Genomic DNA, 16,164 nt, shown 5'->3' with positions numbered 1-16,164 from the left:
AGTGGAAATTAAGTTACTGGCTTGTCAGGGAATATATTTTCTACTGTTTGTTTGTCGATCTGCATGCAAGTAAAATATGAACATAATAATGCCGTCATTGCACAACAATTTTGCAATTGCCCGATCGGGCAGGGTGCCTGATGATTTAGCTTGCCCGACAGTATTTTCAATTGCCCCGGCAATCGGACAGGGATTTATCGAGCCTGGCATACCCAACTTATGACATGCGACCAAATATGTAAATGAGATGACACAAAAATACAGCAGATCAGGCTACCATATCCTATCACCATACCAAGCTTGAAGTTGATCGGTTATTGCATTTAAAGCCATATTATAACATTTTCAAACAAAATAGATTAGCATTTCTTTGCCATAAAATGTTAGCTTAATTTACTGTCAGATATATCCCCTTTTATTTTTGAGCCGAACAACTACGGCAAAGCAAAGAAAATTGGAATTTACTACCAGCGCACATGTCGCCAATACGTACCACTCATTCGGTCATGTTATAGTACAACCTTTTGTTGTGTATATCACCGTCTCACACGCCGTGTACGTACTGGGTGTTATGAACATCGTGTATGCGTTCGACTAATAATTCCATCGTAATAATAAAGCGCCGATTCCGGCGTTTTATTCAAAATCTCGGATTTTGACAAAACTACAGCACCTAGAGTCTTGATTTTTGCAGGCTATATTGGTTTAATAAAGTACAATTTAATCGTGTCAAAATATGAATTTAAAAATGTTAGCAAATTTTATAATATGGCTTTAAGCTCAGAGGCATACAAAAAGCAACCAACCATTTGGATGATAACATAAGCCCCACATATGTGTGCGGGCCAAAAAAATAACAAGAATTGTCTTTATAAAAGACAAATTTCATGGATCAGGTGTATTTGTTCAACTTTCAATTTTCATATATCATAACCTACTCTGCACTGATTTGACAATAGTGATTTGAGGCATAATGATACCTACATCTTGACTCAGGAAACAATTTTTTTTTGAGACATCATTTTGCATTAAGGTTTTAAAGCTACCTACAGGGAACAAATTTGGCATTTTCAGCACGTAAATGGTGTGCTACAGGTCCAGATTGACACATTCTGTGTCTATATCATAGTATACCCATGATGCCCATATTAAAGCTTATAACTCACCAGCCAGAAACTCTAGAAATATGCAGTAGCCAAAGTATGCAAAATGAACCAGTTGTTTGTATCCTTCAAACAAGATAAGCTTTAAATTTAATACCACTAACATATTCAATTATAACTTACAGATAAAAGTCTTGATAAGATAATTAATAAATTCATCATGAACACAGTGGGACATGATGAGTAAACCAGCAGTGTTGTAGTCGAGGACCTCATGTCCGAGGCCAAGGCCAAGGCCAAGGACTTGGTGTCCGAGGCCAAGGCCAAGGCCAAGGACACGGTGTCCGAGGCCAAGGACAACCCTCCGAGGCCAAGGACTTTTGTCTCCGAGGCCAAGGCCAAGGACCAAGGACTTTCATAAATGAACCATACTAAACCACGTCCAATCGGGGGGGCATATTGTCAACATAAGGCAATTTTATGCACTTTAAATAACGCTGCACAGTAAGCATATCTATAGAACTTTATAAAATAAATATGCCTAAAATGGACTCTTTATCCTAGTTTCAACCAACAAAACCTTGTTAAAACTTGTTCATTATATCGATTTGTTTTCTTAGTCTTAGGGACACAGTGTCAACACCCTGTATTATAAATATTTTTGTGTCAGTTCCTGCAGAACTGACACCTTTAGTACAGGTTTGACGATCACGTGACAATTCGAATCACCATATCTAAATATCACGTGGGTAAAAATATCAATATCGATATCAATACTATTCGTCAATTCAGCCCCAAACCAATTCGCCCACATGCTAATTCGAACCCTGTATATATTGATGTACAAAAAAAGTTGGCCAAATTTAACTATTTCGTGATTTTCTCCATAACCGTTGTTTTTACACCAAATCTGTATATTTAGATGCCTTGATGTCTTGCATTCGGTCACAAACCAATTCGTTGTACTTTGTGCACTTAACCCTCTATCTTTTAAACCAAATATCCTAAAGAGTCGTGTGATATGTGACTTTTCCTCTGGTCATAAAGAACAAAAAGAGTCAGCGCTCGCGTATCGGTGCGTAGCCGGAGTTTGTGGCCCTCACAACACGGGCTTCCCGTGAGCTGCCGGTCCTAGGAAATGGAATAGGCCTATTACTGATAAATATATAAAGATGGCAAAATCAGTAAACCAGTTTAAGTTACAAATAAAGAAAAGTCTGATAAAAAATTACATCTAATATTTTAGTCATGGTATGCTTAGCCTGAGTCGCCGCCTATCTCGAACAAAATCGCAATGTGTAGCTGTTAAAAAACAAGAGGATTCGCTGTACTATCACGGCAATTTTTAACACGAAGATATAGCGATGATGACGATGTGAGGGAACAACCCAAAAGTTTGATGAAGTCCTATAAACGAAAGTCCTTTCGCTAGAACGCTAACCCCTCCACACTCCCCTCTAAAGCAAATGTCAAATATCGAAAACTCCAACCTGTAGGCATATAGGATACAGTGCCGTCGCTATGGTGGATAGGGGTGTGACATGCTAGGATATTTATCACGCTTATGGAAGAAACAAATATTCTATTTTATTGTCAAATATTTTCTTCATACCTTTTTGGCACAAATATTTTCTTCATACCTTTTTGGCACTTGCTGGATTTTCAAATAAAAAAGAATCAGCTGCTCACAAAAATTAACATAGGGCCTGCACTTTGGCTCGACATTTGAAAGGGGCGTGAATTCATTTTTGGATACGTCCATATTATAATTAGGTAATACTAACTCACACACATTCCTAGTCCGACGAGTAGGACCTGTTTTTTTCTTAGTTTACCAACTATACTCTAACTCTGATCGCTCAAGAAAGATTAACCACAAAAGTCCACTATCCTCCCGAACGCGGTCACTGGACTTTCGCGATTCGTCTTTCTTGCGCCATGTGAGATAGTGATCATAGTGTGAAAAGTGTATAGTCTGGTAACTTAGAAATAAAAGGTCCTACTCGTCTAGTCCATACAGGACCAACGCAATATTTAGCACTATAATCAACGCCGTCAGGCGTTGGTCCTTATAAATTAGTTCGCTACCCCCAGCAGCGCACTCGAATTACCATAAGCAGTGACCTGAACCAACTCAGTTAATGACAACGTAATAACTCCAAATATGGTTGGTAACCCCGCCCATCATTTAACCGCATCTGTTATGTAACTGGGACTAGTACGCTAGTCATCTCAATCGATTGATTTTGAGATTGCATGAATCAAAACACTTCACACTTTTGAAGTAGCTGGGTTTCGATAGACCAGTGTAGGCCCAAATCGTGATATCATATTGATTTATTTTGTAAAATCAGTGTTATTATAATGTATTAGTCTTATTTAAGCATCATGCGGCAAGTTGGAACTCCGTGACCCTCAAAAAAAGACCCTCAAACACCCTACATACTCATAGTCATATAGGGGGCAAAAATTAAACATGCTCCAAATTCACTAAAAACCTGTCAAATTATTTGTCTGGGTCTATGGATCACAGTGTAATATATTTGCACGTAGGACACATAGTTACCAAGTTTTGAGGCTCGACAGGTCCAAGGTCAATTTGCATGCTAGGGGTGAAAAATTAAAAGTTACTCCAATTTTCGCAAAATGGATGCAAACTGTTCTTCAAGTTCAAGGGATTCTTAGATTAATCACTCAATCGTTGGTTCATTCAACCAATCAATAAAGTATTCAACAAACAATCAAGAAAACAATCAGAATCATTTAATGAATTTATACTACTTCCAGCTTGAATTTTCCAACTAATTTTCAACTGATGATAGATATAAGCCTGGCAGTCAACTTGGTCAACTTAGTTTTGACTGTTTTGCTGTAGTTTGCAAGTATTTTACCAGCTTTTATATTTCATGCTCTGTATCAAACTGGATGCTCATGGCTACTACCATTACATTGCACAGGACAGTGAACTATGCAATCAATATCATCCTCATTGGACTTGTGTTGATACATATTGATCTGGCTTCATTAGATTCAATATTGTTGAGATTTAACTCAATCAAATCTCACACCACCACAATGGGTGTATATACCAGAATTGAGCTACTTCAATATTAGAATAATAAGACTTGTAATGACAAACTTCCTCAAGATGTTTGGAATACAATTTTGTCATTGGGTATAGAGAGAGATGAAGTTAGACCCACACGCCGTGGTGTTAAATCTGGTCTCAAAATGAAACAGAAAAGAGCTCACTAAACATACATTCTCAGCCCAACCCAGTACTGCTTTCAAGAACAATACTTGCCTAAATGTATGTCAGTGGAACGCATACGTAGTATAAGGAACAAAACAACAACATGTTCGGACTTGGTAATGGATCACAAAGTAGACATTATGTTTCTTACTGAAACTTGGTTGTCTGTTGATTCAGATCAAGTAGTAATTGGTGAACTGACACTACCAGGGTTCAATTTCATCAATATGCCCCGTAAAACTGACAAACATGGTGGAATTGGTGTTCTTTATAGATCAACACTAAAGCTGCAGATTTACCCTTCTGATTTCCTTGCTACGACATTTGAACATGTTATCATAATTGACAAAGAAAGAAAGATCAAGTATGTCATTGTTTACAGGCCTCCCCATCGTCTGAAAAACAAATTCACAACATCCAAGTTCCTCTCCGAGTTTGACGATTTCTTAATGTTTGTGAACACGTTGAGCGGAAAGATCATTTTCTTAGGTGACTTTAACGTTCATGTAAATAAGCCAGAGAGAGCTGATGTTGCCCACTATTTATCATCTTTAGAAGGAATTGGTTTTCACCAACATGTTGTGGGGCCTACACATATAAGTGGTAACACATTAGATCATGTCATGTCCTCGTACCGATGAAAATCTGGTTCTACAATGTACTGTTGGAACAAGGTTATCAGATCATAACGTCATCCACTGCAAGCTCAATGTTGAGAAACCTAGCGATCAAAAGGAAATTATTTCCTCCCGTAAAGTGAAAGACATAGATTCAGTGTCTTTTGAAAGTGACTTCCACTCAGCGCTCATCTCTTTGAATAACACCCCTGATGATGCTAACGCTGTTGTTGAAATGTTTGAGAAAGCAGTAATCCTAACCCTGGACAAGCATGCCCCTGCTACGGAAAGAACTTGTAGCCGTAGGGTTCGTCAGCCATGGTATAGTAAAGAAATTCATGAAGCTAGAAGAGTTCGACGCAAATTGGAAAAGAAATGGCGAAGAACTGGTCGATTAGAGGTGCACCATCAACTCTATCTTGACCAACATAAGCTTGTTAATACCATGATTGAAAGTGCAAAGAAGGCTTATTTTAGGGACAAATTAAAGAATGCTGATAGCAAATCTGCTTTCAGAACCATAAATGGTCTTCTCAATAACAATAACAAGACCTTACCTACTCATGACTCATTGCAATGTTTATGTGATGATTTTGCTTCTTACTTTAAGGACAAAGTTGATACGATCCAGAAAGGACTCAAGCAGAAAGCAGTGTAAATAGTAACATTGTAATTGACTCATGTAACCTAAGTAATGTTGTGTATGAACTATCTGAGTTTCCATTGTTAAGTGAGAATGATATGTCCAAACTTATCCAAGGGTTTTCAGCAAAAAACTGCTTGCTTGATTGCATTCCCACATGGTTTATAAAGAGTAATCTTACCACATTTGTACCAATTATAACCAAAATTGCTAACATGTCTCTGTCGACAGGTGTTTTTCCAGCTGCACTGAAACATGCCATCATCAGTCCAATCATCAAAAAACCCTCCCTGGATCCTGACAACCTCAAAAATTACCGTCCTGTGTCGAACATTAAATTCTTATCCAAAGTCATCGAGAAGCACGCTGTTAATACCATCAGCAACCACATGCGTGAGTGTAATCTAGGTGAACCTTTACAGTCTGCCTACCGCACCGCACACAGCACCGAAACGGCACTTCTGAAGGTTAAAAATGACATCATGACCTCAATTTATCATCGTGAAGGCGTCTTTCTTGTGCTGCTTGATTTAAGCGCTGTTTGATACTGTTACACATAGCATCCTCTTTGACAGGATGGAATCCGAACTTGGCATAAAAGGCAGCGCTCTTATGTGGCTCAAATCATACTTCAGTGGCCGTACCACCAGCATTTCCATCAATGGTGCCCAATCTGCCAATTGTACCTTGGACTACGGTTTGCCACAGGGCTCCATAGTGGGTCCTCTATCATTCACTGTTTATACCATTCCGATCGGAAGAATTATTCAGAAACATGGCTTATCTTACCATCTTTATGCGGATGATGTTCAACTTTACATCAGTTTTGATCCATCCAGTACCTTGTCTATTGACTCAGCTCTCTCCAAACTTACCAAGTGCATTAGTGATATCCAAAGTTGGATGACATGTAATAGGTTAAAGCTGAACAATGACAAAACTGAATTTTTTGTTGCTTTATCACCTTTCAACAAACGCCGCATGCCTGCTGTCAAACTTCACATTGGTAATATTGTGATTGAGCCTACTGAGACCGTGCGCAACCTTGGTGTCGCTTTCGATAGCCAAATGTCCATGTCCACCCAAGTTACTTCTCTCTCACGCAGCATAACCTACCATCTCCGTAACATCTCTCGCATTCGTCATTTTCTAGACTTTGATACTTGTAACAATGTTATTCGCTCACTCGTTCTATCCAGATTGGATTATGGTAACATCTTACTTTTGGGTTCGAATGTCACTGAAATTGCTCGTCTTCAAAGACTAGAGAATTGGGCAGCCAAGATAATTTTTCTTGCAGCCAAGAAAGACCATGCTACCCCATTGCTCCGCCGAATTGCACTGGCTGCCCGTGAGGGAGAGAGTCTACTACAAAGCCATGTTGTATGTTTACAAGTGCCTTGCTGGCTTGGGGCCGGATTATTTGGCATCCTCCTTGTCATTATATATCCCGGGAAGACGAGGACGTCGATCTGCCACCGATGCCACTCGCCTGCATGTGCCCAAACTCCACTACCGTTCATTTAAGTCAGCCGCTGATAAGGCTTTTGCTTTCACAGCTCCTAAGTTGTGGAACCAACTACCTGTTTCAGTCCGCTCCTCCAACTCTTTGCCATTGTTCAAAAAAGGGCTGAAAACATTTCTGTTTTCAGAAATATAATTGCTTTTTATTGCATTTACTTATATTCTGTCATGTTTTTGCTATATTTTTCTTGCTATGTTGTATTGAGCGCTGTGATCATTTGAAATGGCGCTATATAAAAGCCTATTGTATGTATGTATGTATGTAATGAATTGATTAATCAATTAATTGATATGGTCATCCTATCAATCAATATAATATAATAATAGAATAGAATCACAATAACTTATTAGATTGATATGAATTAATAGTCAGTCAATCATTAAACTACTCATCAAGCATCAATTAATAATCATTCGTTTGATCAATCCATCAATTATGATTATTATCAAATTACATTGTAGTGTCGTAATTAATGTACCGTATCTTGGTGTTAAAATATCAATAAATCAAGTAATCGAGTCAAGCAACCACTCAATTTATAATCAGTCTCTCAATTGGAAGGTCTTCATGGTCTTACACTAGGATCCACAACATGCTCATCTAATAAGGACACAATTCTTTAACCCCAATACATTTGTATATTCATTGAATGACCTTTGAAAATATGGGTACAAAAACTCATACTCTGCAACTTGAGGTCAAATTTGCACTATTGAGTATTTAATTGAGGGTATTGAACTATGTCATTGGGATGAAAATCATGGTATTATACCCCTTAAAGTAAATAAATGAGTGAAACCCAAAGTTTTTATGAAGCGTGTGTCCTCCAATTCTATATTTTTCTTAAACATGTTAAACGAATAGGCCAACTATCACAATTAATAGCGGTTGTGCATATGACGTATAGACGAATCCAAATACACGCATTCCTACACCTGACTAGCAGCCTTTAGTTGGGTAGCCGTCGGCTACAATGCACTCAAAATGTGAAATGATTCGGCCTTAGCGGAAATTTTAAACTGCATTCCATCACCCGTTTTACACCTTCCGCGAAAACACAGGCAGACAAAAGAATAACACAATACAGCTCCCTTCGACAAAACACACAGCATGGTCTATTCGCTGTTGAAGTGACATAATAATCGGATTATACACGCGGTATATATGCATTGATGTACTTGCGAACAAAAGGACTATATGTATGAATAGATGCGACGGGATTACCTGCGGAATTATCTCCATTATATATATTATTAGCTATTATTCTATTAACCCTCCTCGTCCTTGCATCTTCTCTAGGTGTTAGGCGGCTTTTATTTGCACAATTGACGCTCAAAGCACCAGGTTGGTGCTAGCGGCTACCCAAAGATGTCCGACCAAATCCTGACCATGACTTGGCTACTTGGATTCGTCTATACCGTAAATATGGCGGACTACTTAAATCCATTCAACAAAAGCATGATTGCAACATACCGAGACAGTTCGTCTCACCAGGAAAGTTGAAAAAGAAGGAGGAAGAACGGAATTATATCCTTGAGATAATCCCGTAGGTTATCCTGTCGCACCTATTCATAGTCCTTTATTCTCAAGTAGTTACACTTCTACTTGAAAGTAGCCTTTGATGTGATGTGCCTTGCCGACTACGGTTGATTAATTTTCACTCCAGAATTGAAACCATATCCAATGTTTCTATAGATAATTCCTTGAAAATATGACACGTGTGTGTTAAGAACCTGATGTTGCTCTGCAGGGATACCGCACGTGGATACTATAAGAAAGAAATGTAGTTTTGTAAAGATTCCAAAAAAATCCGCCCATTTTGGAATATATATTAATTATTTAGGAGAGTGTTTTAGGATTTTGTTAGAAACGGATGATTTTTGATCATCTATATTTTATTGTTTTAATGTATTTTCCTGTCATTTCCTGCAAACCTAATAAAGATATTTTGATAATTGAAAATAGTCTGTATCATAAATCGTAGAGGTTGAAAGCGTAACCAAGCGTGCAAAATTATTATTTGCCATGGAACTTCGGTCATATTTTATTTGAAATAAACTGGATGTTAGGATCTGCATGCATGGTATGCATGGTATTGATGGTATACAGACACTGACCTTTCCCTAAAACCAGTAAGCAGCAACTTGTGTATCACACCCGTCATGGGTTCGCACCCTTTTGTTGTATTTTATTGTTAAACCTAAATAGCGTGATTGCTTTTGAATGAGCGGCAACACACATATTTTGTTTGAGGATAGCTGGATCTATCTCCTTCTTTTACATCTTCTCTGGTCTCACGCACATAACTAATGCACTACGATCAAATAGGTTGATGACAACATTTGATTGAATGGACTGCACTCAAATCCTTTGTTTGTAGCCAATCAATAATTTCAAGCACAACCTCTACAAAAATAGTAACGAATCGTGGTTAACCAGGACAATATTAAATGTAGTGATGACAAAAGGAACTGATTGCAACCTACAGGTCAGTGAACTGAGGGTATAATAGCATTAACACATATGCAACTAAAGAGGATTAAAATCAATTTTGTTACGCAATACTTGTGTCAATCCCAAGCTAGGAGCTAGTGTTCTGGTAGCAGGTAGGCAAGCCACACCTACTGACAGCTATTGATGATATTCAGTCAATCGGATTGGCTGAATATCATTAGTAACTAATCAGTAAGCGTCAATAATCGGTTTGACATTTCCCCGACTTTCCGGGAAGGATTTGTCGAATGTAGAAGGACCCACGCCTGACGGCGTGGACTATCGTACTAAATGGAGCGTGGTCCTCCTTGAAGGACTATACTCGTCGGACTACACATTCCCTATATGTATATACATGTACCACATGTAGTCAATCTGTCTGCTTTATCTGTATTGTGCCCCTTCTTAAAGGGGCATTTCGTGATCCACAGCCTCATCCCCCACTTTTCCCAAAAAAGTTGAGATTTTTACACCACTGGATACCTCTGGCTACATAATGTTTATGTACCAAATATTTCTTATAGATTAATTCGTTTAGCAAAAATATCGCCAAATTTGAATTGGAGCAGTGTAATACACATAATCATGCATAACTCGCAAACGCAAAATTGGAATCAACTGAAATTTTGGAAATAAGCTTTTTTTGTGGATATCTACTGAAAAATGTCATAAAAAGAGGATGCTAGGATCACGAAATCCTCCTTTAAGCAAATACGGTAGTTAAACACGATTTCATCAAACATTTTTCAATAGCTCTTTTACAGTGTGCAATCATCCCGGGCAATAATTGGCCAATAATAGAGGATGTGCGTGAAATTATTGATCGGCTCCATACAAAGGAATTGAACCGGTGTCCTTCACCGTAATCATGGCACAATGCAGTGCATTCAATCAAACGTTGTCGTCAACCTATTTGATCGTATTTGTGCATTTGTTATGTGTGTGAGACGAGCTGTCGCGGTAGATTGCAATAGCTTGTAATCATGCTTTTGTTGAATGAATTTGAGTACTCCGCCATATTTACGGTATGATACGTCATAATCTAGGTGATTATTTGCATTGGATATCTTGAATACGCTGGTGAGGTTGTGTAATAATCGGATTAATGCTATAACAGTAGGTGAATACAAGTTTTGAATATATCGCGTTGCAAAGCCCCATTCAGTGATCCCAGCGAAAGTGAAAAAAAATATCAATTGTTACTTTTATAAAAAATTAAAAAAAAAAAAATTGGCACAAAACCCAAGAAAACGGCAGTATTGACGAAGTTGAAGCCCCATTCAAATACATGTAGCTAATTTATATATACTGTCAGTATATAAATTACAGATTCACGTAAATGCATTATTTTTGTCTTAAATAGGCCTACACGGCTTTAAGGCTGAACCACTAGCAGAAGACACCAAGTTGATGTTTTATGACCTTTGACATTCTTTTGTGGCGAGTGACATGGTCAGTTCAATTCACGCCGAGTGTCCTTGACAGGTTTAACTCTGCTTCGGTGGTCATGAAAGAATTCAAAAGATAACCTCTGCCCCAACAATCCCAAGCAATTTATTGTCTGAAACTGCTCTTCGGATGATGTATCATAAGAACTCAGTCGTCAAATGATGATAGTCATATAATGACCAAAAGATTATTACTGACTATATCATTGAAGACTGAGTTCATAGTCTTGTACAAATCTGAATTTTGATGATTTTTACGATCGTCCGGATGAAAAAAAATCACTGAATGGGCCGTTAGTTCCCTCCTCTCATTACACTGGCAATATGGATCAAAGAAAAATAAAGAAAAAATAAAGAAAACAAGAAAAAAAAAAAGACAAAGAAAAGAAACAATAAAAGAAAAACAAATATGAAAAGTTCGAACAATATTTGGTTTATAAAATTAATGTGACCGTGATGAGGCTCGAACTCACCACCTTCCGATTTAAAGTTCGAAGCGCTAGTGTACCAAATTCTGATGCCTTACCAAGTGAGCTGTGCTCCTGAGATACTGAAATAAAAATAAAATAATACACTGTATACCTGCTTGTGTCGGTAATTGATTTGCTCAAATTCCATAATGGTACAGTGCAACAGAGCAAAAATGCCCAAAATTTAAAAGCTATATAATTTATGACCACTATACACTACACATAAAAATACTAATACAAGGGAATTTCAACGTAAGAATCCAAACAATTAAGTACCAACATGCACAGCTTTGTCCTTATATCACATTTGGGTTTTAACAAAATGTTATCAAACCTCTACTGTGATTGGCAGCTGCACAAGGCATCTCTTTGATAGCTGATCATGGCCATCCATTCAGCAAGTGGCTACTAACTGACCTTGACAGGCTTGAATGAGCACTGTCATCTGCTACAAAACCATCACACTCTAGGACCTGGTCACTCCATAATGCTACAGCTACAGGGAGCACAGTACTTTGACAATGGAGTGAAAGACTACTATTATTGATTAGGCGCGGATTTTAAAAGTACAGCTCCTATGCGTGTATAAAAAAAAATTGGAATAGAATGTTTGGAATCATGTAACTAAAGTACTAAATGCATTCTGCAAAATGCGCTCTGACCAATTTATAAAGCATTTCATTAGCTTTAATTTGACATATTGTTTGACATATTTGGAATTATGGTAAATCATTAAATAAAATATTTATTAATTAATCAATTATGTCAATTAATTAAAAATTTAATGCAAATATGCATATTTTCTCTGACAGAATTGTAGGATTTGACAAGAGCCATCTTTCTTGTAAGTTTGATTCTTATAACATACCGGTATCGTATTGCGTCCCGTTATAGTTGCAGAAAAAAAAATACGCGTGCAGGACACACATACGCACACACCCCACACACACCCCCCACCCAGAGGATCGTACCGTTTTACAATCTTATAACATTCATTGGCGCTAGTAGTAGTAAATTTCAATTTTCTTTGCTTTACCTCACTTGTTCTGCTCAAAATTAAAAGGGGACATATCTAGCTGACAGTAAAAGCTTACATTTTATGGAAATTATGTTTAACTATTTGCTTAAAGTCATAATGTACGATCTTATAATATGAATTTGGTTAATTTTTTTCAAACCTGATTTTTTGGCATATTTGTAATGTTTACACATGTCACAACTTGCACCTAAATGGAATCGGCCAAATTTGTTGTGTTTGTAGATAAACAGACCAAAGTTCGACATAAAGTCATAATTCAAGAAATTATGACTTTATGTCCGCCCATAGAACTGCGTGTTAAACGGCCAAAATAACAAGCAGTGTTTCTTTCACGTTACCTCGTTATTTCAGCTCAAAATGGACAGAAACCATTCCCGATCATTATTACTAGTTTAATTTCAGCATTTTGAGTATATAATGACAAATTTAAAACTTGAAGGAAATCGTACATTAAGCCTTTAAACAGCACAAAACAGATAAAGCAGACAAATTTACTATACATAGGCCTATACATGTATGGTATCATGCCAGGGACTGTTTAAGAATATAACATTAGATTTATGATATTTACTTTGAGGACTGTTATTTATCAAAAATGTGAAAAATATCAAATTTTAATAATTTGTCATAAAATTTGTATTATATCGTGAATTTCAAACAATGAAATTTATTTGATATCAGAAAGACATTCTTCAGTATTCAGAATGCAATTCGATATGTCTGATGTGCTCTCATGTCCCACAAAAATACTATCGAAACGCTCAAAACGCTCATTCCAGATCCCTTAATTTGGTTAATTTTCTTTTCTTGTTTTCTTTCTTTATTTTTCTTTGATTTATATTGCCAGGGTAAGGAGAGGGAACTAAAGGCCCATTCAGTGATTTTTTGGTTTTTTTTCATCCCGACGATCGTAAAAATCAGCAAAATTCAGATTTTGGATACTAGACTGCGGAACTCAGTCTTCAATGATAGTCAGTAATTTTTATATTTTGGACATTATTATGACTATCATTTGAGGACTGAGTTCTTATGATCCGAGGATCGCAGTTTCAGACAATTGCTTGGGATTATTGGGGCAGAGGTTATCTTTTGAATTCTTTCATGACCACTGAAGCATAGTCAAACCTGTCAAGGACACTCGGCGTGAATTGAAAGACCATGTCACTCGCCACAAAAGAATGTCAAAGGTCACAAAACACCACTTTTGTGTCTTCTGCTATCTAAAGGCCTATGGCTGATTTTGTACCTTTCGTCATTGTCATAGATGTGCTAACATAGCTTGCTAGTGCAGTGGTTCAGCCGAAAACCGTGTGTCTAAGACAAAAAATAATACATTTAGGCTACGTGAGTCTGTAATTTATATACCGGTACTGACAGTATATAAATTAGCTACATGTATTTGAATGGGGCTTCAATTTCGTCAATACTGTCGTTTTCCTGTTTTGCCATTTGTTTTTCATCAAAAAAATTTATAAAGGTAACAATTTGTTTTTGTTTTCACTTTTGCTGGGATCACTGAATGGGACTTTATAGCGCGGATTATTCAAAACTTGTTTTTACCTACTGCCAGGGGGATGACACTCACCTCATTTGCATGGCAAAATTACCCGTCTCCTCTGCAGCCAATTTGTTTTCGCTCCATCGAAATCAAGCTGGTCACGGAGGAGACTACCTTCCTTTGTGTTTGTTCATTTGTGTATGGAGAGCCTTTCTTGGAGTCCATGACTTAGGCTACTACGCTCTCAGCTAGAGTCCGACGCTGCATTGTACTAGAAATACCTTTTCTGTGAAATCGCTATAGAGCCAATCGGGAACACGTATTCAATTTATAAATATAGCATTAAATTAGTATCACATAGTGGCCTCCGTGCAGTGGAAAACCTTAATTCTTTCATCAAAAAGAAATGAAAATGACCAAAAAACCGGATCCACCTGTACGCCTATAAAATGGGCACAGAAATTTGTCTCAAATATGAATGAATTTTAAGAAACATACGGGATATGATGAACCAATGACCTGACGCCATGATAGCAGGATCTATTAGTTGTTTTATATACAATGCATATACCGTGTTGTCATAATACCAATATTTGGCATAATATATAACGACTAATATTTAGTATTGTAAATATGCAGTTCATATGCACAAACGAACACTGATCTTTATGATATTCAGGTTGTTGTACATCTCATATAACATGTCATATAGGAGGTCATATGTGTTGACCTTCTCCTATTGTATTTGTTCATCTGTGTATGGAGAGGATTAGCGCCATTAAACGCCATTAAAACTCCATCAGTATTAGGGCGTAGTTCAGTGAACTCACCAGATTGCTATTCCAAGTACTTTGATAAATACAGATAATATGTATTGATGGGTCGAGGCGATTGCATTGAAAACCTAATACATTATTCATAACAGTTACGTAATCAATCGATAGTGCGGACACTTTTCAGTTGCAAATCACCAAAATTCGTGATCTTTTAGCGTTGGAAAAGAAACCACGTGAATAGAGTGCCCTCTCAAGAATATCAACTCTCTGCTACTGCTATATCAGTTCGGGGCACTGCTAATTCAAAGACGTCTCTGATATCAAAGACTCTTCAGTGCCGAGTCACCTGACAGTATCATAATTCAAAGACGTCTCATAAATCACATACTCCCTAGTCTCAAAACCCAGCCGCAAACGATATTGTGAACGTGAACTGGCGCAACGGGAATAATTTTGCGAGTAGGCCTAATCAGCATGATCACAGGGTTGCAGCTAGCCCAAGTGCCTGCTAGCTCCTGCTAATTTTCCTATCCAATTTATTAATTAAATCGCGCGGGCTCGGGATACACTCTTTCTAGTGAACGTGAGAAATCGGAGAATGCTAAAAAATGTTGCTCTTTTTCATAATTGAGCTTAAATGCTGCAGAATAACTTTGCTCCCTCGACGACATTTTGCAGACTTTCAATTCTCCGGACACATCAAAACTGTTTATTGGTTATTTTCGAGCATATATTTTTTACAGATTTCCAACTGAGCCGCGAATTTTAGTTTTAGGCTTAGAGGAAACTGGGGTAATTGTGGCCCCCTTTTGCATTTTTACCATGTAATTCTTTAAGTATGAACTGGAGAAGTAAAATTTCTGCATGAGTGGATAGAGGCAATGGGTACCTATAAGATGTGATAAATATAATTGGAAAATATATTGCAATTTGCATAATAATTAACATGTTTTAGGGGCCACAATTACCCCAAGCGGGGTAATTGTGGCCCCTGACAAAATAAAGAATTTAAAGAGTATTGTGAATCCAGTTCTTCCTGATAACTATTAATAACATGTTTTACAGTCATTGCGATAATTCTAGGCCATTTGGACTGGTTTATTTACCAGAAAAGGGCATTTTAAGGCATTTTGTAAAATACTTGTTATTATGCTAATTTTGCATGCGAAACTGCGGCGGATCTGACTGTTCATTATACTTCCTTGTTTTGACTTGAAAACATACTAAATATGTCTTTTTTTTTCAATAATGACCCCAAATGGCTCATTTGATTAACATATAACAGATTAATGACCAAAA

The 16,164-nt window shown here is 37.4% G+C and overlaps 2 protein-coding genes across 2 annotated transcripts in view; one reads left to right on the top strand and one right to left on the bottom strand.

Annotated features, from left to right (window-relative positions):
- Positions 1 to 16,164, bottom strand: part of LOC140164670 (uncharacterized) — a 65,308-nt gene that overhangs the window by 29,876 nt on the left and 19,268 nt on the right. The gene's annotated exons all lie outside the window — the stretch shown is intronic.
- Positions 5,832 to 6,161, top strand: LOC140163614 (uncharacterized). The gene has a single exon (XM_072186929.1). The coding sequence runs from the start codon at positions 5,832 to 5,834 to the stop codon at positions 6,159 to 6,161; it is 330 nt and encodes a 109-aa protein (XP_072043030.1).

This window comes from Amphiura filiformis, chromosome 11 (assembly GCF_039555335.1).
Source record: "Amphiura filiformis chromosome 11, Afil_fr2py, whole genome shotgun sequence".
NCBI lineage: Eukaryota > Metazoa > Echinodermata > Ophiuroidea > Amphilepidida > Amphiuridae > Amphiura > Amphiura filiformis.
The sequence above is the reverse complement of the archived record's forward strand: the minus strand, read 5'-3'. Positions and strand labels throughout refer to the sequence as shown.

Excerpts from the sequence above, each read along its gene's own strand:
- LOC140163614 (XM_072186929.1), top strand. The coding sequence starts at position 5,832 with ATGTCTCTGTCGACAGGTGTTTTTCCAGCTGCACTGAAACATGCCATC.